The 27151-nt window shown below is 38.9% G+C and overlaps 1 protein-coding gene across 3 annotated transcripts; it reads right to left on the minus strand.

The window, feature by feature from the left end:
• Positions 1-1993: 1993 nt before the first annotated feature.
• Positions 1994-17419, minus strand: LOC110965049 (copine-3-like). 3 transcript variants are annotated; one of them, XM_051940319.1, is made up of 16 exons: positions 17316-17419; positions 15073-15266; positions 14708-14887; positions 14518-14592; positions 14314-14385; positions 11865-11945; positions 11647-11736; positions 10298-10396; positions 10108-10194; positions 9890-9949; positions 9641-9774; positions 7743-7797; positions 7546-7597; positions 6860-6993; positions 6443-6679; positions 1994-4181 (listed from the first exon to the last, which is right to left on the minus strand). In XM_051940319.1, the coding sequence occupies exons 2-16, from the start codon at positions 15229-15231 to the stop codon at positions 4020-4022; spliced, it is 1677 nt and encodes a 558-aa protein (XP_051796279.1). In that variant the 5' UTR covers positions 15232-15266; positions 17316-17419; the 3' UTR covers positions 1994-4019. The 3 variants fall into 3 exon arrangements, with proteins under 3 accessions (XP_051796279.1, XP_022069660.1, XP_022069659.1); XM_022213967.2 differs by adding an exon at positions 6218-6332 and having other exon boundaries at positions 4032-4181; positions 15073-17399; XM_022213968.2 differs by having other exon boundaries at positions 15073-17399.
• Positions 17420-27151: the final 9732 nt, after the last annotated feature.

Here is a 27151-nt window from a genome sequence, read left to right on the forward strand (position 1 = left end):
CTCCTAAATAAAAGACTGGCAAGACTCCAAGGCTTTCTGAGTTATTTAATATAAAGTAGTGTGTGAGTCAAGTGTGGATTTATCACATTTCAACAGGTTTACTACAATATCTTTTTGAATAACTTTCCATTTTACTCAGTTGTATATTTAATATTTTAGAAGAATCTTTGTCTAAAATGCCATGTGGTGTCTGTTTATAGGCAGCCATTTTGATTTTAGGCCTGAAAACAACAAAAATGTCAACTATGATAAAAAAAAGTCCCACAATTATATATTGACCCATTTATACTTTAATATTTCACTAACATACTTTAATTACTGCATCAATGCAGCATGGCATGGAGGTGACCATCCTATGATACTACTGAGTTGTTATTGGAACTCAGGATACTTTAATAGCAACCTTCAACTCATCTGTATTTTTTATATTCAGGGTTTTTCAACTTCCTCTTGACCCAAGATGGGGTTCTGTAGAGTTCAGCTCAGATGAGTTGGCTGGCCTATCAATCAGAGTAATGTCACGGTCAGTAAACAGTTTGGTTGTGGTTTTGGCTCTGTGGTCAAGTGCTACATCCTGCTGTACTTCAATAAAGTTTATCGGCAAATGGAAACAGGATGCATAGATGCTGCTTTGACTTTGGCCATATTAAAACACAGTCCACAAACACCGGCCGATGACATGGCATTATTAATCATCAGAGACTGTGGAAACTTCATACTGGACTTTAAACGCTTTGGATTCTGTGCCTCTTCATCCAGACTCAAAGGCTTTGATTTCCAAATGAAATGCAAAATTTATGTTAATCTGAAAGGAGGACTTTGGTACATTGAGCTTTATCTCTTCAGCCCAGGTATAGTGCTTCTGATGATGTCTCTGGTTCAGGAGTGGCTAAATACTAGGAATGCAACAGTTTCAGCCTCTTTGAAGACGTCTGTGCTTGGTGGGTCTCAAAACACTGACACCAGCCTCAATGTCCTCCTTCTGAAGATCTTACTAAGTTTTTAAATCAACTTTTCTTGATGATCCTTTCAAGATTGCAGTTATTGTTATTTGTGCACCTTTTCCTACCATCATTTTCCCTTCCAGTCAACTTTTTATTACTACTTGTTTGCTTCAATACAGAACTCTGCCAACAGCCAGCCTCTTCAGCAATGACCTTCTGGACAACTTTGAAGTCAGCCGTCTTCCTCATGATTGTGGACTGCGAGATTGACAGTGTTTATCCTGTGAGAAGAGCAATTTACTCAAACTCAAAATTAGTCTAATATTTTGCAATAGGTTATCCAAAATTTTTGAGCTGTAAGCCATAATTATCCATGTATCTAGCCATTACCTATACACCACTTAATCCTCATTAGAGTCACACCTATTCCTCATTAGAATGAAAAGCTATTCATGCATAGGGAGAACCTGCCAAGTCCATGCAGAAAGATTCCTGGCAAACCGAAGATCTTCTAGCTGTGAGGCAACAATGCTAACCACCGAGTCACTGTGCAGCCCAAATCGTAATTATCTAAATAAAAATGCAAAAATATTAAATCTTTTATGTTTGAGATGCACTAGTAAAGATAAAGATTTCAGGTGGGGATGCAGGTGGTATGTCCCCTTCAGTATTAGAACATGTGAATTATAAGAAGCAAAGGACTATAATGTTAGGGTCTCATTTCACCAGTATGTCAAATACAAATAAGCGTGATATGTTCTAAACATGCAGAAAGTTTTAAACATGAGCAGAAACATTATCAAACACAAATGATTGAAGTTACCACTGGTGTAAAAAAGGTCCCACATGCACATTTAAATAAGTCACTTCCCTAAACAAAATACACCAAAAAAGCCAGAAATGTAAATCATATCTACATGCTCACTATCTTTCAAATTGGTTGAATTTGTTTTTTCAGTACATAAATAAAGACATTTCCACAACAAATGAGGCAGAAAAGGTTCAAACAAAGAACAAAATGGGATAAAAAAAAACCCAGACAAACAGCATTCCAACTTTTTCAGTGATAAATTTATACTGCATAGATATCAAAAGTGACAGTGAAGAGTGTTAGTTTTTTAGATGTGCATCCTAAGATGTGTTTTGTGTGGATGAGCATCATGTGTAAAACAGGAAACATCCATCAAATTACATACACAAACGCATTTCAACAATGCACAAATTAACTGTTCCTTTGAATCACTGTTAATTTTAACCACTTTTGTTTTTCTTTAATATGACATGGAAGAAGTAAGATAAACATAAAAATACATCTAATTATCTGATTATGTTGCATAAAAAATATATATGTAGAAGCTGGCTATCATGCCGGTTAGATGTTTTTTTTCTTGTATTGCATATAATATAAACGTAAAATACTGATAAAATCTTTGACAAAGACGTGTATGGTACATAAGGCAATGCCACAGTGATCAGTGCAAACAACAACTCAATGAATTTACACATACACTTTTTGAAAAGTATCGGACCACTTTCACAACACTCAACAAAGTGACATGTTTTAGTATTTTCCTTAAGACAGAGTGAACTTCTAAGGATGCTCTGTAAACTGTGTGACTAAAGGATTTCCCTCGTTCAACACTCATGTAGAAGCACCAAATCCAGTCAAACCAAATGCAAGCATGGAATTTGTAAAAATAAGAAAAACTTAAGTACAAAACAACTACAAAACAACTGTTTTTGTAGTGAAAAACCTTCAAAAGGTTCCAGGATTCCATCCGTAAACATTATTGAAGCATACCTGAATTGTATTTTGAAAGCTATAGCTTTGGTCAAGATCTATGATTTGAGATACGTCCATGACAACATGAAAAGGTGAAAATCAACAAAGCGACTGCTGTAGTATACCTATTTAGGTACTGGAGCCCTTTCATAGAGACACTTGACTGACACTTGACAGACTAATGAGATGACAGTTATTAGCTGCCTCAGATCCAAAAAAACAAAGACCTTGAGCCAAGTTTCCATTAAAGGTGGAGTAATCCACTCTAATCCACAATGTCTTCCGTCAAATTCATATCTCGTCACAGTTCGCTAACTGTCCGTTCTGGGTGTGTGTTGAAACACATTTCAGCATTTGTACACAACTGGCAAACGAAGTGGAAGATTGCTCCAACCACCATTATTCCAGTCAAGTACCAACAGGAGACATTTATACTTGTGCACCAGCAGACTACTGAATGTGCATAACATTTTTAAAGCACAACTCTCAGATTTTTGAAGGAGATGATGTTTATGCAGCAGTAGCTTGTAGAAAAGACAGTTTCAGCACCAACTGGTTCTGTTGATTTGCTCATGGACAGCAACTTGTGAATTTCCCTGGTGAGGGAACAATAAAGTTTCTCTTATCTCAACTACAGTTGCAGGTCAACACAAGTGTTTGTTCTACCTGGGAAAGGATGTGGTCTGCATAAGGCTCTGCTTCTTAAGACTAAAAACTAAACTAAGCTAGTTTGCTGTAGACATATCTACTTCCTTGGCTGGAACATTTCTCCCTTGGTCCATTTGCCCAGTTGTTTGTGCTGAATGAATGAATCTAGAGGGCAAGGCATCTGATGAAGCACTAAGGACGGCTGTGTTTTTTTGTTCTGCTTAGTTCAAAGATCAACAAATTCTCTCAAGAATGGCTTACTCCACCTTTAAATCCTTCAAAAGGTCGTAACAGAAGAAATGGCTTAAATTTCAAACAATCCTGGCACTTGAGTCACATAAAGCATCACAATGAATATCTGTGTTAAGCATCTGTTAACAAATGATAGAAAATGTCACTGACAATATCTATGTACTATTGCTTTACACTATAACTTTATATAGCGTTGACCAATCAAAACGTGACTACCAGACTGCGCGCAACATGCTAATATGGCAATAAGGTCTGATAGGAAAGGGAGGAACAATTAATACACAATTCCAGAGTTAAAGAGGACTCGCCTCCAAGAATGCAAGTAGGAAACGGCAAGACATTTGGAGGTGGGATATTGAGGAGGAAGGCTGAATCTCACAAGCTTGAATATATCACAAAGGAGGTGCTGATGCTGAGGAGTCAGAGGGAGGTGCTGAGGAGTCAGAGGGAGGTGCATCGCCGAGGGGTGGTTTCAAACCCATGCTGTTGAAGAAGCCCGTGACCTGACCTGGGACTTCTGCCAGGACACTCTGAGCAAGCATTTCTTGAGGACACTGCAGAGAAGGAGCAGACACACACAAAAAAAGTGAAATCGATAAAATATGTATGTAGACATTTATAAATACACACATACACTGATCAGCCACAACATAAAAACACACTGACAAGCAACAAGAAAAACTGTGATCTCAAAACTACGCCATGCTCTGTTGGGAAGCTTTGGGTCCTGGCATTCATGTGATTTTATTTTGACATGTGCCATCCACCCAAACATTTCTGCAGACCTCGTACACCCCTTTATGGTAACAGCACAACCTGCCACATCTAATAAAACTCAATCCAACCAAGAGAGAGACTTCGATTCCACCTACAAACTCCTCAGATCTCAAGCCAATCGAGCATCCATAGGATATGTGTCCATGGATCGACAAGTCAGAGCTGTGTTGGCAGCACAAGGAGTCCTATACAATATTAGACAGGTGGTTTATCTGTTGTGGCTGATCGCTTTAAATGCACATGCTGGAGAAAGAGAAAGCAGAGAAATTATCAAGCAATTAAATAAAAGCAGGGGTTGCAAAGAGGAGCTACAGGTCTGTGATGATTATATAGATCTGATTGTGAATACTTTACTCAAACTAAGGAACCAATCACCCATTGCTAGATTTACCATATGATTTTAACAGAAGTGTTGAAACTTCTCAAATTAGTATATGAATTACAGTGGTCCCTCGTCTATTGCGGGGGTTAGGTTCCAGATCCCCCCACGATAGGCAAAAATCTGCCAAATAGCGACCAAATATTTATTTTATTATTTATATATATTTTAAGGCTTTACACTCTTACAAACCCTTCCCATGCGCTTAAACACTTTCTACACAATTTTAACATTGTAAACCTCTTTCTCTGGCGCTTGGGTTTGGTGCCAAAAGCCTTACAAAACGCAGAACATTTGATGAACATAACAGGGCTTGAAATAAATACAATTTTTTTTTACAAAAATTTCACAAAAGCACAACACAGGGACCAACACTATGGGCAGCAATCAGACGTTAACGTGCAATGGACGAGGCGAGATGCTGAACGCTGCTACACATAGGAGGCAGAGACTGATGCTACGGTCGCTGATGTTTGAATTATTAGCTTTCATCTTTTTTAATATTGTTTTCAATTTTTTAGGCTAGAAAATGTTTACTGCAAAAATAATTAAAATAATAAACATATACTGCATAATCCTGCAATATAGCGAAAAATATGCGCTAGAAAATTAGATATGTACCATTTAAAAATCTGCGACACAGTGAGATTGTGAAAAGTGAACCGTGATAAGGCGAGGGACGACTGTACTAAATACCAGCTATAAGACAGTTAGTATAGGTGCCCCTATGGTTACAGGACTGAGATTACTTTTTGAAATATGCACACCATTTTACCTTTAAATCTTAACAATACACGATTTAAAATCAATACGAAATGTGAGACCATTAACCTATGTGGTTTGTAATCAATAGGAAAAGCAGAATAAGCTCGAAAAATGGGATTAATTGCGCCAACATAAAGACAACTGCTCCCATAGTACACTTTCATCTAATATACAGAGCAAGTTAAAGTAGCTGATGTCTGCAGAATAACACACAAAGTTCTGTAGCAACATAAATGTGAACTACAACATGAGAAACAGCCAAATATCCAACAATTCTAAGCTAGTATTTTAGGATACAATTTGTATTGATTTCAACAAAATCACTCTTTCCTCATGAGCAGGATGTCAGAAACAAACATTCAAAGACCTCTAATCATAGCCTACAGATGAAAAGTGTAGTAGAAGTGCAAGGCTGCTACAGTAGGATGTGGTCTTGTGTTATTGTTTTGTACCCTGACAGGCACACTGGCACAGACCCACAGTACATCAGGACACAATGCCCCCACATACCAGGAACCATGAAGACAGGACACAAGAAAATATAAACAGACAAGCCAGAACTACTTCAGAGGGATAATTTAGCTCCTACTCAAGTTCAAGCAGTTGAGGATTAGATGCAGGGTGTGAGGGAGGGGGACAGGGTCAGCAGGTCGGTCGGGGTACTCCTACATTTCTAGGAAGGACTGGGATCGCTGGGGGGCTTCAGGTCAAATAAATTGAAGAAGGAGGCCACTTGGTCAGGCAACTCTGCAAGTACACTTTGTGCAAGGGCCGGTGTGCCTGCCTGAAATAAGATGTGCAAACACTCAAATGTATGCAGCATTGTAGGATGTTAAAGTAGCTCAGGTGGAGTGCATCTACAAAGAATTTGCTGTAGAGTTTGCAGCAGCTTACATTTTGGAACTGCCTGAATGGAACAAACTGGACGATGTCCCGCATGGCCGGCTCGCCTGCAGCCGAGCGTAGAATTCCATCGTCTCCGTCCAGGAACTCCATGGCACTGAAGTCCGCTCCTCCTACCCCGACTATGATGATAGACATGGGCAGTTGAGAGGCTCTGACGATGGCGCTGCGTGTCTCATCCATGTCTGTGATGACTCCATCAGTGATGATCAGAAGGACAAAGTATTGCTGTGAAACAATGACGCAAAAAGAAACAGAATTAAATCAGTGGAAGTGGTTTAAAACTCCACTGAATGTTACTTTTGTCCTTGTTTAGTGGCTCCTTCTCAATCAGAACTACTGAGACATAAATTTGGACTTAAAAAGCTGCAACTTCACAACTTTGATTTCATAGTTCGAGCAACTCACTGAGGCAGTTTGCTGCTGCAGGGCCTGTCTGCCAAAGTGGGCCATGTGGTTGATGATAGGGGAGAAGTTTGTGGGGCCGTAAAGCTTCACTTGGGGCAGACACTGCTGGTAGGCACTGACCACGCCCTCTATACCTAAGTAAAGAAAGATACAGACAAAAGGTAATGCCAAATGACTCACATTCACGTGTTAGTTATCATTCAATACTTCTTTCCATGCTGACAACTGGAAATGTCTCATAAATGAGTCATCATGTTTGTGGCATGCTGTCCAAGTACAAACAGCGGAAAAGTTCAAATTCCCTGTGAGGTGTTTAATAACACACTATGGTAGAGTGGTCTGTTCAGTCACTGCAAAACAAGCTGCAAATCCATTTTGCTTGTACATGACAGTTTATCAAGTCAGTTTCATTTTTCTGCTGGCAATTGTAGACCTTACATGTATGCTTTGAAAATCTAATACTAGATCTTCTGCAGAATAACAGAAGATCTGGTATTATCTAGTGTTGTAGTTTTTCAAAGCAAATGCTCATGAACTGCCTGAGTACACCACAGCAGCTGTTCTATAGATTAAAGCGTTCTGGCACACTTCACTCTGACTCACCTCTAAATTTAGCCAAACGGCCTGAATGTAATGTTCATTAAACACATGGCAGTGAATTCAAATGAGCTTCAGTCTATTATTACCTGCACAAAATGGATTTGATGGGTTGAAGTTGATGGGAAACTCGTGGGAAACCTGCAAACAGAAGCAGCTATTAACCTGAAATCCCAAACAAACTTATTTGCAATGACCTGAATTACACTCATCCAACACAATGTCGATTTAATGTATTGCAGTTAAACATACAGAAATAAAAATATATCATGACTGAAACAATCACCTGCCATGTTGGAGGGATCTGGGCTCCAAAACCAAAAGCAGGAAACATCTTGTCACTACACAAAGTGACATAAAATAGGTGTTATTCTCCAAAAAAGATTACATACACAAACGATTACAGGTGTCTTCAGAAATGGAATACGTAACAGCGCTGGTTTAAAGTGGTGGTTTTTGCTTATTTGGATAATAATTTGGACAATAACTTTTATGTTTATGCTCTTAACCCGTTAAACTTCAGTGTCCCGCCGGCGGTACACTTACTAATTTGCATAGGAATTTCAAGAATGTCCGAAGACTGCAAACGCGATTATATAAACACTATACGCCGATGGAAAGCTTAGATTCTCATGAATCCGCCGGTATAAACCACTTTCAGATGCGATTACCACAGCGGGTGAGAAAAACACATTTGTCCGACAAAAACGGGTATTCATCCATCCGTTCTCTATACACGGCTTCAACGTACACAGCGCGACTCACATTTCCGGGTTCATTATTACACACAGATGAAAATATTCCACAAAAAACGGCCAAAATCCAACCTTGGACATCCAGACGACACAAGCCAGTAAACTATTTTGTCCAAAACATGTCCTGAAGTCAGTATAAAATCCACGAATAGGTCGTTTTCAAGGAAATGCACCTCGCGATGCGCGTCCAATATTCCCTGTATTTCTCGTCATATTTTTTATTTACAAATAGAATATTAGCGATTTTTTGTACTGAAAATGGCTGGAATTGACTGCAGCTTAAAGGCTTCATTTGGACTTGACGTGGCTTTGAGCACTCGCCTGCCTCTCACATTGATCGTATTATTTAATATCTAACAGTTCAAAATGTCATAAGGTTAACCCTTTAAGCTTCAGTCAATTCCAGCCGTTTTCAGTACAAAAAAATCGCTAATATTCTATTTTTAAATAAAAAAAATTACGAAAAATACGGGGAATATTGGACGCGCATCGGGAGGTGCATTTCCTTGAAAACGACCGATTCGGGGATTTTATACCGACTTCAGGACATGTTTTGGACAAAATAGTTTACTGGCTTGTGTCATCTGATGTAAAAGGTTGGATTATGGCCGTTTTTTGTGGAATATTTTCATCTGTGTGTAATAATGAACCCGGAAATGTGAGTCGCGCTGTGTACGTTGAAGCCGTGTATAGAGAACGGATGGATGAATACCCGTTTTTGTCGGACAAATGTGTTTTTCTCACCCGCTGTGGTAATCGCATCTGAAAGTGGTTTATACCGGCGGATTCATGAGAATCTAAGCTTTCCATCGGTGTATAGTGTTTGTATAATCGCGTTTGCACCCGTCGGACATTCTTGAAATTCCTATGCAAATTAGTAGGTGTACCGCCGGCGGTACACTGAAGCTTAAAGGGTTAAAGTGGTACTCTGACTTAGCTGCTATTAGCTCACAAGCTGCATAAAACAGTTTGCTGGGAATTTATTTAATTACTCATGAATTTAGAATGAACTTAGGAAATAACAGGAGAGAGTGTTAGTCAGATTGTTACTGCTGAAAAATTGCTTTTGTAGACTGAACATCCTAAAATGGCCCGTTTGTATCATTATTTGTATACTAGGAAGTGGTACAGGATGTAGGTTTTATGTGTTTCTGGGCTAGCAGAACCATTTTCATCAAAGTTACTGGGGCAGCGGTTCAAACAGAAGACCAGCAGGTTACATTGCAGTCATATTATCACAGGTGGGTGGTAAAATGCATAAATATAATCGACTGTTACCCGACTTCAATTTCAAACTCTCTTTTGCCTTCAAATTGGTCTGTCTGACTAATGTTCTGAAGACAGGAAACCACAGCCATATGCTTAAGTGATTTATGGTGGATTTACTTTCTGTACCAACATAATCCTTAATACCAACCGATGCATTTACCTGTCGTAGTCCTGGATGACGTTACCAACAGCCCAGATAGCAGCCAGGTATTCATTATAGCCTTGGGGGTTGATGTAGTGGAGGGACTGAGGTAAACTGGGATTTCCGTTGGAACCTGTGAAGTCAATAGCAATCTGGCCCCGGTGGGAGACATTAGAGCTTCAATTTACCCAGGAATTTTTTGTAAAAATCACAAAATGTAAATATCAGGGACGTATTTTTAGATTCAAAAGAATGAGCGGTCCTCACAGTGAAGTTAATCTGACAGCCACCCATGATGTAATCCAGAAAAGTATACTCCTTCACAATCTGCAAAAAAAAATTAAGACAGGGAACTATTGAACTATTCAAACAAATAAGCACACAAAGCAAGTTATAAAACACTGTATACACATGTACACACAGAGGTCCACCATCGAATAATTTCTCCAAACTGATTTTGTCAGCGACATAACTTGCATTAGTACCTTGCATTGTTTGACGACGATAACACCAGAGTTCTTATATCCTTTCTTTTTCTGTTTTTTCTTGCTATTGATGCATTCAAACTCAGCCTGGCAAGATGAGAAACAAACCATACAGGTGTCAGAATACAGCATCTCTGTCTCATGTTTAAGCTCTGAGAAAACGCTCCGACTTAAAACACTCTGAGCTCACCGCATACGTTTGGGACGCCTGCTGTATCTGGCTGAGTGTGGTCTGAAAGGATCCAATAAAGTCGTGAGATCCGCTGTTGTTGTAGTCGTAACAGTCTACCTGAAGAAGACAGACAGTTCAGAGGAACAAGACAAAGCCAGTTAATCTCTTTCATGTGGAACTGCAAACAGCTGGGGCCCTAACAAACATCAGTGATTGGAAATTAAAGTAGATGTGACAAAGGCATGCTATGGGTGTGAAGCTTCAGACGTAAGGCGACATCCTCACGCTTAGAAACACTACCAGAAACACAAACAAGCTGTCTAAACTGTCAAACAGAATGGCAATGCCCCACAGTGTGGTACCTGCTGAGAGTGAACAGAGAAAAGACAAACGGCTCTAAAGACGGTATGGAGCAACCAGTAGAGCTGAGACAAACTGTGCTACAGTCACAGCAACACTAAGGAAGCTCATGGGGAACTAAAAAAGAGATCCATCTTAACGGAAAACATCTACCTTTTGAGAAAAAGACCCATTGGTGAACTTACCGATTGAGACGTAAAGTCATTTTTTTAAATCAGTAACATGCTTCACTGTAGTAGGAAGTTACTGCTTATCATACAGCCAGCTGATTTGTATAAAATGAAACATGGTTAACAGCAAATCAGTAACATAAGCAGGTTTGGAGAGATCAAAAACACACAGAAGCTTCACAAACTATGTAATTTAGCTGTAATTTGCGGACACATATTCACTGATAAAGACCTGCTCCATATCTTAAGTTGACACATACTTTCCAGTGTTATTAGTGTCATTTGAAAGCAACACAGAAGTCAATGATTAACCGGTCACATGTAACAGGTAAGTTCACCAAAGGGCCAAACTCTTCCATGTGTTCCTTTAAGATAGATGTAGATGCATCGAGGACTTTGGCCTGTCCTGTCACAGACACTGCATCCTTCAAGTGAAGAGCACTCACTGTGTCGCCAGTTAACTCACATGAACTGTTGCCTGGTAAGCATCTCTTCCTGATAAGTTTGCTTTAACAGAGTTAGAGGATGGAAACAAAAACAAAAAAAACAGCAAATATGAACTAATGCTAAAACATTTCATTATTTGTTGCAGGAATATCAACACAACAGGGTTCCCACTGCGGCCTCCATTCAGACTTTTCATAATTTTACAAGATCATAATGGCAATTTTTGGCTTGTTGATGCTCAAGAGAAATTAGATAAATATGATTTCTACTCTACTTATACTGGTACGTATGAAACAAGCAAAACCATTTAGTCTCGAGTTAAAATTATCCCAGCAATAATAACACCTGAATAGGACTTTTGCTAAATATTACAGGTTGCTGTGTGTGTACCTTTATAGATTTCTCCACATCACCTCCACAGAGCGACTGCAACGGGATTCGGAATGGCCTCCATGTTGGGTTTAGGTTGTTTTTTATCACCTGTACAACAAAACAGATTAAAAACAAAACACCTTAACCTTGCTGGGTGTGGTAACTGTATAAGTTTAAATGCAGTGTCCAAAAATCCCTGACCCGGAAAACGTGGCACACAGTGAGTGTATGTGTACCTCTGTCCTGTGAGCCAGCTGCCATCCAGTCTCTGTCTGTCTGTAGAATTCCAGGAAAGGGTCGGACTTCCCAAAAAAATCCTGGAAATAATTAAGAAAATAATATGCAACTGTGTAACTGTCCAAAAGACAGTGATTTTGGAATTTCTGATAGCAAGTTGGTTGTTGTTTTCTGTCATCATTTCAGAAATGTTTGAATCTACATGATTATTAGCCTAGCCCTGCAAGACCCATGTTCTGAAGGCGCAAGGGTCTAGGCACGCTCAACAGGTAGGGAGGCGGGCTAAAAGGTTGTCTTTCAAATCCCTCTGCAGCAATTGGGTAGGTATACAACCAATCAGCACAACGAATAGGCTCCTAGAGCGCCAGAAATCAGAGGATGCGGGAGTTCGGTGAAGCCTTATCTATACAGTCAATGGGTGAAGCTCAAGTATATTACAGACATGTTAACAGAAAGATTATTCAGAGTCGGTGCTAATGGAGCTCAACGACTGTTGTCGTTTTTGTTGTCGACCCTGGCAGAGAATTAAATTCGTTGCCGTGGGTTGTCTAGCGCGGCTAGGCTAGTTGTTTCCGGTTGTTTCTGTCAGAATCGTCGCGCCTCTGTTGTCACTTAGTTACGCCCGCCTTCTGACTCTAGACTTCATGGTGATTCGTCGGCCAGTTTTAGGAGAATCCAACCTCGGGCCTTATGGAGGGTAACTAGACCCACCCTGGCAGAGAATTAAATTTGTTGCTGTGGGTTGTCTAGCGCGGCTAGGCTACATGATTATTAAAACAAATTAACCCTTTAAGCTTCAGTCAATTCCAGCCGTTTTCAGTACAAAAAATCGCTAATATTCTATTTTTAAATTTAAAAAATGACGAAAAATACAGGGAATATTGGACGCGCATCGCGAGGTGCATTTCCTTGAAAACGACCGATTCGGGGATTTTATACCGACTTCAGGACATGTTTTGGACAAAATAGTTTACTGGCTTGTGTCGTCTGGATGTAAAAGGTTGGATTATGGCCGTTTTTTGTCGAATAATTTTTTCTGTGTGTAATAATGAACCCGGAAATGTGAGTCGCACTGTGTGCGTTGAAGCCGTGTATAGAGAACGGATGGATGAATATTCGTTTTTGTCGGACAAATGTGTTTATATTACCTGCTGTGGTAATCGCATCTGAAAGTGGTTTATACCGGCGGATTCATGAGAATCTAAGCTTTCCATCGGTGTATAGTGTTTGTATAATCGCGTTTGCAGCCTTCGGACATTCTTGAAATTCCTATGCAAATTAGTAGGTGTACCGCCGGCGGTACACTGAAGTTTAAGGGGTTAAAAATGCAATAAATAGGACGTTAAGAAAGGTAAATCTAATGCTGTTTTGCAATGTTCATTTGATGTAATATGAAACACATCACATGACCGTGGTTTAGTTCAGGGTCACACGTGTGGGATTGTGGATCAGATGCAAGAGGAAAACGGCAACATTGCCAGAGAGGAAAGACATGGCCTAAAAGACCCAACTATTCTTAACTGTGACTGATGAGTTTTATTTTGCTTCTTATTTGTTTTCATTATTTGTTGAAGTATGGACAGTTTAAAACAGTGCTGTGGCAAGTTAGCATGTGGGACCCGTCTAGAAACACAAAAGTAGCATGAAAGACTTTTTGGAATCCGTCTAATTAGAGGCATTTTTCTGAAACTTTGTGTATTTCTGAAATGTTTGTATGTCGTTTATTTTCATAGTTTTCATGGTGTCGGCTGACTGAAGAGCAAATAAATGTTAATAGACATCTGTATGATGCCAGGCCTTCAATACATCAGATCAGAGTAGTTACAAACCCAATCAAATAAATTACTACTACTTGATAATTACAGTGATGTCTGCAAAACGTAAATTCTAAAACAGCTAACAGCAGTCTTGCTATAGAGTGGAAATGTTCCTGTTGTAAATTAGCGTCAGATTTCATCCTCTGATTGCACCACTGTAAGACTAGATGGATCCATCATATACACTATGATTGGGCCATTCTGAATTGTAATTATATCCACAACAGTAACTGTGTTTAGACTGGTTATTTACTTATGGAGCTGGGGTTACATCTGAGTAACTTCTGTGTCTTTCCTGAATTGGTCCTACTGTCATGTGACAGCTGCATTTACAATCTTTCTTTCACCTTGATGTATCAGGACATAACTGAGCCTTTGTCTAAACATTTCATCGTGCTGCTTCACTATGAACAATCACCACCATCATCAGAAACCTGGAGGAAGAACCCGAGCTGAGCAAACAGAGGGCTTGTAGTTTCCACATGGTATTACTGTAGCTGTCGTAGCCCTGACTTAGCCGTACGTGGTGAAATTAATGCAATAAAAATGTGAAAATTCTGAATTATTAACTCTTGTCAGTTGATCTATGATAATATTTCAGTATTTAGGAACAAAATGTAGTCATCAGTACCTTCTTGTCCAGTTTTCTACCTGCAGCCTCAAACGCCACCACCCTGTTGTCTGTTCTTTCTTCTGCACAGATCTGGAAACATGAAATAACATTATCTTAAAACAAACATGTGAAAATACACTAAATAAACACACATGCACTTCACATAAATGAAATACCCGTTGGCCTCAAACATCATTGCCTCCCAGAATGAAAGAAACTCACAGTAATGGTGCCCCGCCCTGCTGGCCTCTTGTCCTTCTTAACAAGCGGTCTTGTTATTTTCCTTGAGGACACAATCTGAAGAGAAAGAAACATCGTCACAATCACTGACACATACTTTTGTACACCTGTGAGATTTTTCACTCCGATAAAGACAAATAATCATACGTGATAAAAAGTAAACAAGTCTAACCTGTCCCAAGGTACACTCCAGTTCTCCCAGGAAGTCGGCGTCTTGCAGACTACAGTTTTCGGTGTCAATATCGTACACTTCAAACCTCAGCTTCTGCACCATCTCAAAGTAGTAGTCGAGGACAAGATTCTTGGAAAACCTGGGATTAAGGCAGTTCTGGATTTTCTCTGTTCGGCCAATCTAACACAAATAAATGTCTCAAAGTCAAGGACTCCCAGCAGGTAATAAAATCCCCATTGTGCCCAAAGTGTGCCATTTTAAATCGAGCCCTAAATATTGTAAATACTTCAAATTAATATTCAAAACTATTATGGATAAGCACAACCTAGCTTTTTTAAATCAGCAGAATGTTTGAACCTACCCACCTCACACCAGTGGGGCCCTGAGGTGTTCATGAGAAGCACACACAGAGGGTCGGACTTTGAGAAGGCGTCCATGTCGAGCAGATTTTCACACGAGATGCTCAGAGCCACCTTAGTCACACAGTCTGTGGCCCTCGGCCCCGGGGCTGCCACCGCCGCCATCACAGCCTGGAGGACAAACACTCAACACACAAGAACTGAAAAACATAAACACAGATAAACAGGAAACGGACAACATTCAAGAAATATGACGTATGCAGCCATTTGCATTCTTGTGAAACACTTGATTGATGTTCCCTATTTATTGAGCAGATGCTAATACTGTTTAGTTGTCCAGTCTGAGTCCAGATGAGTCGTTTTACTCACGTAATTAAGCGCAAAGTTATTCATACTCATGACAAATTTTGATTTCTAGTCTATTTCTAGTTGACCAATAGGGCTGTTCTTGTTAAAAATGGAAAAAAATCAATGAAAAAGACATAAATAAAAGACAGCAAGACATTGTGTTAGAGATGTTAATGTTACATTATTTACTATTTCTATTTTTTAATCCATTTTTACTCAAATGCCATGTCCAAAGTCATTCAGTCTTTCTCAGTTATCAGTGAAGAACAAAAAGTTGTTATAATTGCTAACAAGCTTTCTACACGTCTCTACTGAGATTTTGTTCCACCGCTCTTCTTCTGGGATGATTTCCAAGTCTTTGAGGTTGAAAACTTCCTCACCATCACTCTGGTCTTTAGCTCCCTTCTCTTTTTGGAAGATTGGAAGTTTTTCTAAGGACTTCCTCATATTTTCCTCCACAACCTTAATGTCGTCCTCGTCGTCAAGTATTACATGAATATGGAAAGCAGAACCAATGACCCAAATATCTGGCCTTTGTCTAAATGAGCTTTTGTAAAAAAGCTTGGCAGCTTTTGTGTGCCTGTCTGGGAGAAGTGGACTCCTCTTTGGTCTTTGTCCATGAAGACCAGACTTGTGCTCAGATTCATCAGGACGGTCTTGAACATAACTACTGAGCTTTTCTTGGCCTCTTGCACTACCATTCTTGCCCACAAAGGAGTCACTACCACACAGTCTGAGATTTTTCACAGTGTTGAACTCTTTGTTATGCTTCCCGCTGTAGCCTCTGGCATTTTGAAAACACTTTGTTATGATTTAACAGCTTTTTTGCCGTCGTGTGAGCAGCCACAATGCACGACTCTCTCCCATCGATGGATCTTAATAGCAAACTCACTGAGCTCTTTGGTTTTAACCATTAAACTGACTAGTAACTGTGAGGAGAATTATTGCATCAGTCGTTCTCTGTTCATGATGTACTAAACGATTAGGATCATGTAAAAAGGTATGAGAGCTTGAGGTACTATTTAAAGTAGGAATGGTAAATTATTAATAACATGGAAATAGTTCTTATTCATCATCAACATCTCTAGCAGTGCTGTAGCATGTTTTCAGGTAGAAGTAATCTAACGGTCAAATAAAGAAGCATGGAAACTCAAAATGTGTGGTTAAACAGTACATGCAGAAGAGGCAAACCCTGCAAAAAGTGCATTAAAAAGTCTATTTATACATGTGTTCATGCTTATACACAATCCGTTATGTATGACCATTTCTGTATATTATTTATAGCTGTAGGTATTTTTGTACAGTTGATCTAATGAGCTTTCTCTCTCTCTCTTTAGTTGGGCTACAGCTTCATAAAACCAGTCTACAGGGTTATAAAGTGGGGAAAGTTTGCAGGTCTGGACTCGTTTAAGTGGACGGGATGAAAAAATTAGCAATCGCCTCAACTGGAAACAAGCCAACTCGAATATCACTTCAGATAGACATAGAAAACGTATTAACTTGTGTCCTGTGTCAGTTAATAGGTAATAATTAAGCTAAACCATGCAGCCTTGTTGTTTTTTACGGTCTGTTCATTAGAGATAGAAACATTAACGCAGCGTTAAAACATCGTGAACACCGTAACTAGCTACAGTAACGCAAAAGAAACACCACCGTCTTCATTAACTAATATATTAATGTCTATGAAGATTTAAATTGTGTTTTCGGGAAGGTGTGACTGCTTTCCGTTAACTTGAAGGAGTTTATTTATGCCTCAGCTAACAGTCACATGATACCAAAAAATAATAATAATTTCACTGCCATTTTTTTTTTAGCAACAGCGCATAAAAGCTTTAAGTCTGTTTTTATTTTGACAGTAAAAACAGCATAATGACAAAGGCTGACTTCGTTTATATCCCTACCTTATGTGTAGGCGGTCTGTTGGATGTGTTTAGCAGCCTTACAGCTCAGCTAGCTAACTAGCGAGCGGTGGGCGGTGCCCGGTGTCCCCGTCAAATGGTGCCGACTTCAAACAACAGCCACACGCAATAATTTTTTTAACATTCTGACAAAGCTGCCGAAATAAGCACATGTACATGGTTACAGACACACATTTCTTTGAATATTATACATCTGGAGAGACTTTGTGTAGTCATGCAGTCGTCCAAAAGCCCTCCTTTTATCTGTAAAGCCTTTAACTGGACAAATGTACAGATTCACGTGTTGCTTGTGAAATCAAAAGTGGTTTTCAGCATCCCAAAATATATACATACACATTTGTAAAAATTACCAGTATGTATTTTTCATAAGCCTGTTAGACTGTGATGTTTATCATGTCAGATATGATTGTTTCTGGATCACAGGAGCACAACAGTAACAAAAGAAGCAACATGTTTGTGGTGTCAGTTCTGTCTCCTCGTGGTGAATGTAGATCAGACCTCTCATGCAAGTCAAAGTGATATTTAGCTAAGAATTTTTTTCCTACTCCTAAACCAGGTTTGTCAAACTCAGTTTAGTTGAGGGACCACATACAGACCAATTTGATCTGCAGGTGGGCTGGACCAGAAAAATCACAGCGTACTAAAAACAGAACATTCTGAAAATCTTCACATTTAAGTATCTTTTTTACAAAACATTCTGAACAACCTGAAATTTATTTTTTTTAAAGTTCACTTTTAAAAATATTATGCCTCAGTGTATCATTTACACATGTGTATTACAACTTACAGATCACAGTGTATCTACAAATGCACAAAGCATTCAGTCACAAGCATCTAGAACTGAACAATGTTGTATTTTACTTTATGATCAAAATAATTTTGTAAAGGTCCAGACGTTATTTTAATTTACAGTTCTACAAATTTATAATTTGCAGTTGATGTCTTCTCCATAACTTTTACACTTTGAAAAGTTGTCCACATGTCAGATCAGACCCTTGGCGGGCCAGTTTTGGGCCGCAGGCCATATGTTTGGTATGTCTGCCCCAGGGTGTGGCATGTATGGGTCACTGGTCTCATAAGTTACAATGACTCTTACTGCAATGACACTTTTTAAAGGTGCTATACACATTCCCTCAGTCTGTCAGCATGTCCAGCAAACCTGTGAGATGTTATGCCGATGCTTTGCTTTCTTCTGCAGGAGCAGTCAGGTGTTAATTGTCCATTGATCTACTCTCAGCATATTTTTTTCACGCTGAAATTTGAGGCAATGTTTTCATGACAAGGCCTTAGGAACTATTGTAGATTCAAATTTTAATGCTAGCTCTTCATCTTGCCATTGATTCAGAATATGCAATCTTGGAGAAGTAGATAGACACGTTAAAAAAGAAGACATCCTCTGAAACCTGTATAGCTGCATGTTACAATACAAAACAAAACATAGAAGTTTTTTACTGTTATATTTTCTTTATTACTTTTTTAGTAATATTTTATTTTTATTTATTATCATTATAAAAAAATTTAAATGCATTATATTTAGCTACAATTATTTATTATTGGTAACCTTTCATTTTATATATTTTTTATTTATCTATACTATTGATTTTAAAACTTTTAAATTCTTTTATAATTATATTTGCATTTATTTATTTTAGAAATAATCAACTTGAACTTGTCTGTGCCGATTTATTTATTTTAAAAAGGTAATTTCATGTTTTAGTGTTTAACAAATTTGAGAATATTTTCCCTACTGGAGAAGTCACTCTGGCCATCAGTTATTTTTTTAAAGAGCAAAACATCCCGAGTACCTTCTTATTTAGCATAAGCACTGCCTAATGGTGGAAATATTACATATTATTGTATTATTTATTACTATATTATTTCAAAAATCGGAAACTCACTGTATAATGAGGTCAACATGTTGCACAAATGAAAATGGTTCCGCTTCTTTTTTCCCCGAACATTTCTGTGACTTAATATCCTACTGAATGTCGAGATGAACCAGAAGAAATAATTCAATCTGACCAAAAGCTGACAACACTCTGAGCTTCCTATCTTTAATTTCTGCAGTTAAAGTCAAACACTGCCTGAACAATTCTATTTAAGCAGCATTTGGTCAGAGATGTTCTTCTATTTTACAGACCGCCTTTCTTCTACTCAACTCCTTCACTTTTAATGAGGTTGTTCTTTATTCTGCATGTGGAAACTCAGCCTCAACAGAGTAATGTGAAATATTAAAGGTCAAGCTGTCTTTAATTAGGCACAATATGATGAACCACAATAAATGTGTGAAAGTCTCATGAAACAGGTTTTTATGAGAGAGGACATCCAGTTCTGTTCCTGTTTATAAATGTATAAATGCAGCATTGTGGTGAGGAAACGCTGAAATGAATCAACACACAGAAACACAAAACACTTTATCAAAGGCACTTTTTAAATTTTTGTTCAAGATTATGTACAACTGTAAAAAAAAAAAAGGAACATGCCACAAACATGCCTGCTCTTTCGTCACGACAACCGCTTTACATTTAAAATTTCATATTCCAAACAAAACAATGGCTTCACTACAATCAAGTTCAAGTTCTCAAATACAGTTCAAGTTCTTCATGATGAAACAGTGTTTGTCTACAGACTCTCAGTAACAGCTGAAGGCCTGAAGTGAAATAAAAACACTGCTACACAGAGGTGCATCAACTAGACATGAGACTGAAGCTGTAGCACACAAAACGCTCCTGCTTAACATAAAAATATGACAGAAATAAAATCCTAAAATCAAATGTTAAAAAAAATCATGCAGAAATAAAGGATTGATATTCAGTGCTGTTTAAATTCAGTTTGATCCGTCGACTAGTAAGAAACTCACTAATAGACACTGGACCTCGCTTCATTACAGGCCTTAACATCTGAAAATGGAAACAACCTGTGTGAGAGCATTAATATTTATAGACCATAACATCTTGTGTGTCCACAGCTAGGCTAAAGAATAACAGATGTATGGGGGGGAAGAAAAAGAATCACCAAAACGACTTCAAGGCGCTTTAAAGCCACAAGACCTACTTTTACTCTGAACGATCTGAATGAATTTGTGTTGTTTCAAGCTTTGTTCTCACTGATGTTCCAAGACTACAGCTTCTCACCTGTGTGAGTTCTCATGTGGACAGTCAGATTACTACTTCGACTAAAACTTTTCCCACGTTTCACAAGATTACGGCTTCTCACCTGTGTGAGTTCTCATGTGGACTTTCAGCTCATACCGGGAACTACAACTTTTTCCACATGTATTGCAAGCATATGGTATTACACATTTGTGGATTTGGTGTTGCTTCTTAAGCTGGTCCATATTGTCAGATGTGTACCAGCTGTCCTTATCAGCTGAAGTCAATCGGAAGTTATCAGTCGCTTGCTTCAGTACAATCTGTTCTTCCTGCTGACTGGTGCAGGGTTCCTCCTGTTCCTCATTAATCTGTGGAGGCTCTGGGTCCTCCTGCTTCACACTAAAGTTCTTCTCCAGGTTATAGAGCTGCTGATTGGCGAGACCCTTACCCTCTTCACAGACATGTTGCTGTGGGAGGTCTGGAGGGACAATGGAGCACATGAAAAAAGTTACTGACATGATGACAAGGAAACAAACATCTGAGAGAAGACATTTAATCCTCTGACCCCCAAGCCCTGTCTGGGCAGTCACATTTCCCTCACAGTGGGATCATCCTTAACAGCAATATAAAGTCATGCAACTCTGTGGAAACAGCACAACCACGTCTAAAAATACAGACACTTCCCAAATTGCATTGTGCAGAACAGCACAGTTCTGGCATACAGTTAAAAAAAAAAACTAACAAAAACACAACAGTTCAAGTAAATGTCAGTGAGTTAAGATGCAACAATGGAATTTCTGTCTGTAAATAAATGGAACTCAAAGCTCTAATTCAGATCTTATATTAGTCACATTTCTTTCTTAGTTCATTAAGACAATCATAGTTTTGCGTACCCATTCTGGGTAACATTTCCCATGGTTTCCAGATGGCATCCAGCAGCTTGCTCTGATCATCCATCTCTTCATCTAACTGGTCCAGTGGTTTATCAGAAACTCCAAATATTTCTCTGGATATTTCTTCACATTCGGATTTGCACACAAGCTGCATTCCCTCCTGTCTGGTGCAGAGTTCCTCCTGCTCCTCTTTCATCTGTGGAGGCTGTGGGTCCTCCTGGTCCAGACTGGAGTTCCTCTCCTGCTTGCAGAACATTCTCGTCCTGGACATTTTGCTGTAGAAGGTCTGGAAGGCAAAATCACAAAAGAAAAAGCTTGCTAAAGATGACCATAGGTGACGCACATCTGAGCAAATATGTTTAACCCTCTGAAGCAGAAGCACTGTCTGGACACTTTTTACTCCTGTCACATTTTTCCTCACTGTGGGCTTATTTTCAGTGCAACATAAAATCCTGGACATCTATGGGAACAGCACACTGACTAGAAGCAAAGATAACTCACAAATGTCTTCTGTGCAGTATGGAACAGTTCTGACAGAAATTATAATTAAAATTGCTCCTCTTCATACCGTTTGTGAGCCATGCTGCACTGATGTTATTGACCTGATGTGTTTCATTTTGCTGTCTCACTCTTTTTTGTCATCTCCTGTCTTCTCTGTGTCAACACAGTCTGTATGTCACCTGAAGACTTTTTTTGAGAAATTGTTGGTTGTATTTTTATATTATAAAATCTGACAGATTTTTTAATTTAACTTAAGATATATTTGTGTTTGTTACGCAATATTGCAGGGTCTTAACCAGAATATTAAAATTTGTAAGTGACAAGTTTAAATATTGTGGTTAAGACCCTATGATACAATATTTGAAATACAAATCTGTCCAATAATTTTAAATATTCTGGTTAAGACCTTACAATCTAATAAAAACAACAACTAATTCAGCTTACAAGTTTAAATAATACAGTTAAGATCCTACAATATAAAAAAAACAAAATTTCCCATACAAGTTTAAATAGTATGGTTAAGACTCTATAATACAAAACACAGTAAATTTCCCTTACAAGTTTAAACATTACACTTAAGACCCTAAAATCAAATATAAATAAACACGCTTCGCTTAAAACATCCCCCGCTTATATATAGTGCTTCTAAGTGCAAGAAATAATAATATATACTGGATGATACACCTACAAAATGATACATCTTCACTACAATAAAAAAAAAAAAAACAGTCAGGTCAAGGTCATGCACCCCAAAAGGCACATCTACATTACCAACAGGCTTAGTGTGCGCAATATGAATGAAGTCCCTCAAGTAGTTTGTGAGATATGATCCGGAAACCAAAAAATATTTGAAGTGCCTCAGTATGACCTTGAAAATCAGGTCAAGGTCATACACCCCAAAAGGCACATCTATACTATATAGAGATGGCCTGGATGCAATATGAATGAAATCCCTCACGTAGTTTCTGAGATACGTTCCGGAAACGAAATGTGGACGTACGTACAGACGGACATACGGACGGACGTGCCCACGCCAATATCCCCCTCCGTGCCTACGGCCGGCGGGGGATAATAATAAAAACTAATTTACCAAACAAGTTGAAATATTATAGTTAGGACACTACAATACAATAAATAAATCACAAATTTACCATACAAGTTTAAATATAACGCTTCAGACCTTACAATCAAATATTAAAAAATACAAATTTACAATCTAATAAAAGTTTAAATATAATGGCTAAAAAATATAATATATTTTTAAAAATACTAATTTACATTACAAATTGAAACATTATGTTTCCTTGGACAAATGTAGCCGCAAGGGGACACAAGCCAGTGTCTTATTGTGACAGTCCCAAGCCCAGATAAATACAGAGGGTTGTGTCAGGAAGGGCATCCGACGTAAAACTTTGGCCAAATCAAACATGCCAATCAAATGTATGACTTCCATACCGGATCGGTCGAGGCCCGGGTTAACAACGACCGCCATCGGTACTGTCGACCTACAGGGTGCCGGTGGAAAATGGACGACTGTTGGTCGAAGAAGGAGGGGAGGAAGGTGTGTTCGTAGGAAGAGAGAGAAGAGGAACACCAAAAGTCTAGGACTGAGAGTAGGGACTTTGAATGTTGGAAGTATGACAGGAAAAGGTAGAGAGCTGGTTGACATGATGCAGAGGAGGAAGGTGGACATACTGTGTGTCCAGGAGACCAGATGGAAAGGTAGTGAAGCCAGAAGTTTAGGAGCAGAGTTCAAGTTGTTCTATCATGGTGTAGATAGGAAGAGAAATGGAGTAGGAGTTATCTTGAAGGAGGAGTTTGTTAGGAATGTCCTGGAGGTAAAAAGACTGTCAGATCGAGTGATGAGCCTGAAGCTAGAATTCGAAGTTGTGATGTTCAATGTTGTTAGTGGGTATGCTCCACAGGTAGGATGTGAACCGGAGGAGAAGCAGAAATTCTGGTTGGACCTTGATGAAGTGATGCAGAGCATCCCTAGAAGTGAGAGAGTTGTCATTCGTGCAGACTTTAATGGACATGTTGGTGCAGGAAACAGAGATGATGAGGAGGTCATGGGCAGGTTTGGTATCCAGGAGAGGAACGCAGAAGGACAGATGGTGGTTGACTTTGCAAAAAGGATGGAAATGGCTATAGTGAATACCTTCTTCCAGAAGAGGCAGGAACATAGGGTGACCTATAAGAGCGGAGATAGGAGCACACAGGTAGACTACATCTTGTGTAGACGGTGTAATCTGAAGGAGATCAGTGACTGCAAAGTAGTGGTAGGTGAGAGTGTAGCCAGACAGCATAGGATGGTGGTGTGTAGGATGAACCTGGTGGTGAAGAAGATAAAGAGGGCAAAGGCAGAGCAGAGGACCAAATGGTGGAAGCTGAAAAAGGAAGAGTGTTGTATGACTTTCAGGAAAGAGTTGAGACAGGCTTTGGATGGTCAGGAGGTGCTTCCAGATGACTGGACAACTACAGCAAATGTGATCAGGGAGACAGGTCGCAGAGTACTTGGTGTGTCATCTGGAAGGAAAGGAGATAAGGAGACTTGGTGGTGGAATGAGGGGGTGCAGGAGTGGATCCAGAGAAAGAGGTTAGCTAAGAAGAAGTGGGACACTGAGAGGACTGAAGAGAGTAGACAGAAGTACAGGGAGATGCAGCGTAAGGTGAAAGTAGAGGTGGCAAAGGCCAAACAAGGGGCTTAGGATGACTTGTATGCGAGGTTGGACAGTAAGGAGGGAGAGACTGATCTGTACAGGTTGGCAAGGCAGAGAGACAGAGATGGGAAGGATGGGTCAACAGTCCAGAGCAATGGAGAGTGTGGAAAAGAGGTGAAAAAGAAGTCAGGTGTGATGTGTGATAGAAAAGTTTCAGCTAAAATGAAAGGAAAGGTTTACAAAACTGTGGTGAGACCAGCCATGTTGTTTGGTCTGGAGACAGTGTCCCTGAGGAAAAGACAGGAGGCAGAGCTGGAGGTAGCAGAACTGAAGATGCTGAGGTTCTCTTTAGGAGTGACCAGGATGGATAGGATCAGGAATGAGTACATCAGAGGGACAGCACATGTTAGAGGCTTTGGAGATAAAGTCTGAGAGGACAGACTGAGATGGATCGGACATGTCCAGAGGAGAGAGAGTGAATATATTGGTAGAAGGATGCTGAGTTTCCCACTGCCAGGCAGGAGGCCTAGAGGAAAACCAAAGAGGAGGTGGTTAAAGAGGACATGAAGGTAGTTGGTGTGAGAGAAGAGGATGCAGAAGACAGGGTTAGATGGAGGCAATTGATTCGCTGTGGAAATCCCTGAAGGGAAAAGCTGAAAGGAAAAGAAGAAGAAGAAGAAGACTTGCCAAAAGTGTGTTAATTTCTACAGTCAATATTGTATTTGTATCAATATATAATTGAGGGACTCTTGAAGTCCATGGGATATATATTGCATATATATTTTATTAAAAGCTTTAGAAATATGCTTTTTTGTTCATTATGATCATGTTTTTACAAATTCCATAATTATTTATTGTGAAAACAATGACTTGTTAATGAAAAATGACTGGATATCAGTAAAATGTCAACTAAATACCTGTCCGAATTTAATAACAACCACCTTCTAACTAGCGAAACAATAATAAAATGAGCTTATTCAAAAATGTTTTGATTGTGTTCTTTTCATTAAGTTGACATAATCATGACACACATTTCTTTTTTGGCAATATGTCAAATTTTATATGGAAAACAACAAACTGTACCTGAGCTAGAGAAATCACCTTCCACTAAGTTACCCATTACAAAAACACCTGTCCAGGAAGTGTGTTAATTCCAGATCACATGACCTGCTGCACATGATGTCATTTCCTCCTAAATAAAAGACTGGCAAGACTCCAAGGCTTTCTGAGTTATTTAATATAAAGTAGTGTGTGAGTCAAGTGTGGATTTATCACATTTCAACAGGTTTACTACAATATCTTTTTGAATAACTTTCCATTTTACTCAGTTGTATATTTAATATTTTAGAAGAATCTTTGTCTAAAATGCCATGTGGTGTCTGTTTATAGGCAGCCATTTTGATTTTAGGCCTGAAAACAACAAAAATGTCAACTATGATAAAAAAAAGTCCCACAATTATATATTGACCCATTTATACTTTAATATTTCACTAACATACTTTAATTACTGCATCAATGCAGCATGGCATGGAGGTGACCATCCTATGATACTACTGAGTTGTTATTGGAACTCAGGATACTTTAATAGCAACCTTCAACTCATCTGTAATTTTTATATTCAGGGTTTTTCAACTTCCTCTTGACCCAAGATGGGGTTCTGTAGAGTTCAGCTCAGATGAGTTGGCCGGCCTATCAAGCAGAGTAATGTCACGGTCAGTAAACAGTTTGGTTGTGGTTTTGGCTCTGTGGTCAAGTGCTACATCCTGCTGTACTTCAATAAAGTTTATCGGCAAATGGAAACAGGATGCATAGATGCTGCTTTGACTTTGGCCATATTAAAACACAGTCCACATACACCGAAAGGAAAAGAAGAAGAAGACGTTTCCTTGGACAGTCGGTGCCTCGGACCTCGGTGCACCGCCTGTCCTCGAACCCTAATTATGGTTAAGAAATTGCAACATAATATTTTAAACATAAATGTTACGCTTACATCCTACAATATATTACAGAAAACACAAATTTCGACTTTAAATCAATTTAAGTTCACTTTTCCACATTCAAACCAAGTCAAAACAGGCATTTTAGATTAGACAACTACATTTCCCAAGCACATGGTGAACAAATCTTAAAAAATAAATGTATTGTGGTCAAATTGTTAGTCTTTTCACAGCAAGAAATCAGCAGCTTAACATCCCATACAAATCCCAACCATCAGCTTCATTGTTTACTCGGTTTGAGCACTGTTTAAATCCTTCATAATGACATAATAAAAAGTTATCAGATAAAATAACAAAATTTATATTTAATTAACAGGAAACTGTGTAGAGGGCAATGCATTAAATTCTCATTAACTTCACCTCAATGTCTTAGACTTTCTGACACAAACTGATATTAACGGCTCCGCACTTGGCAAGCTAACGGCTCATTTAAAGCGACTTTTCTCATTTAAAACGAGTTAAAACAGGCAGTTTAGATACACATAACTGGTTAAAACTTTAGATTTAAAGCTGTAAGTGAATATCCATGTTGTTAGATAGAAATATCTAACGTTAGGCTCAAGATTAGCTGCATTTTTACCTTTTTGTTAACCGGAGTAATTCGCTTAAACGGTCTCCAACGCCGAAAACCTTAATCCCAGCTCCCAGCTGCCGTTGATTGACCCGGTTAGCGTC

Source organism: Acanthochromis polyacanthus, chromosome 20 (genome assembly GCF_021347895.1).
Source record: "Acanthochromis polyacanthus isolate Apoly-LR-REF ecotype Palm Island chromosome 20, KAUST_Apoly_ChrSc, whole genome shotgun sequence".
Classification (NCBI taxonomy): domain Eukaryota; kingdom Metazoa; phylum Chordata; class Actinopteri; family Pomacentridae; genus Acanthochromis; species Acanthochromis polyacanthus.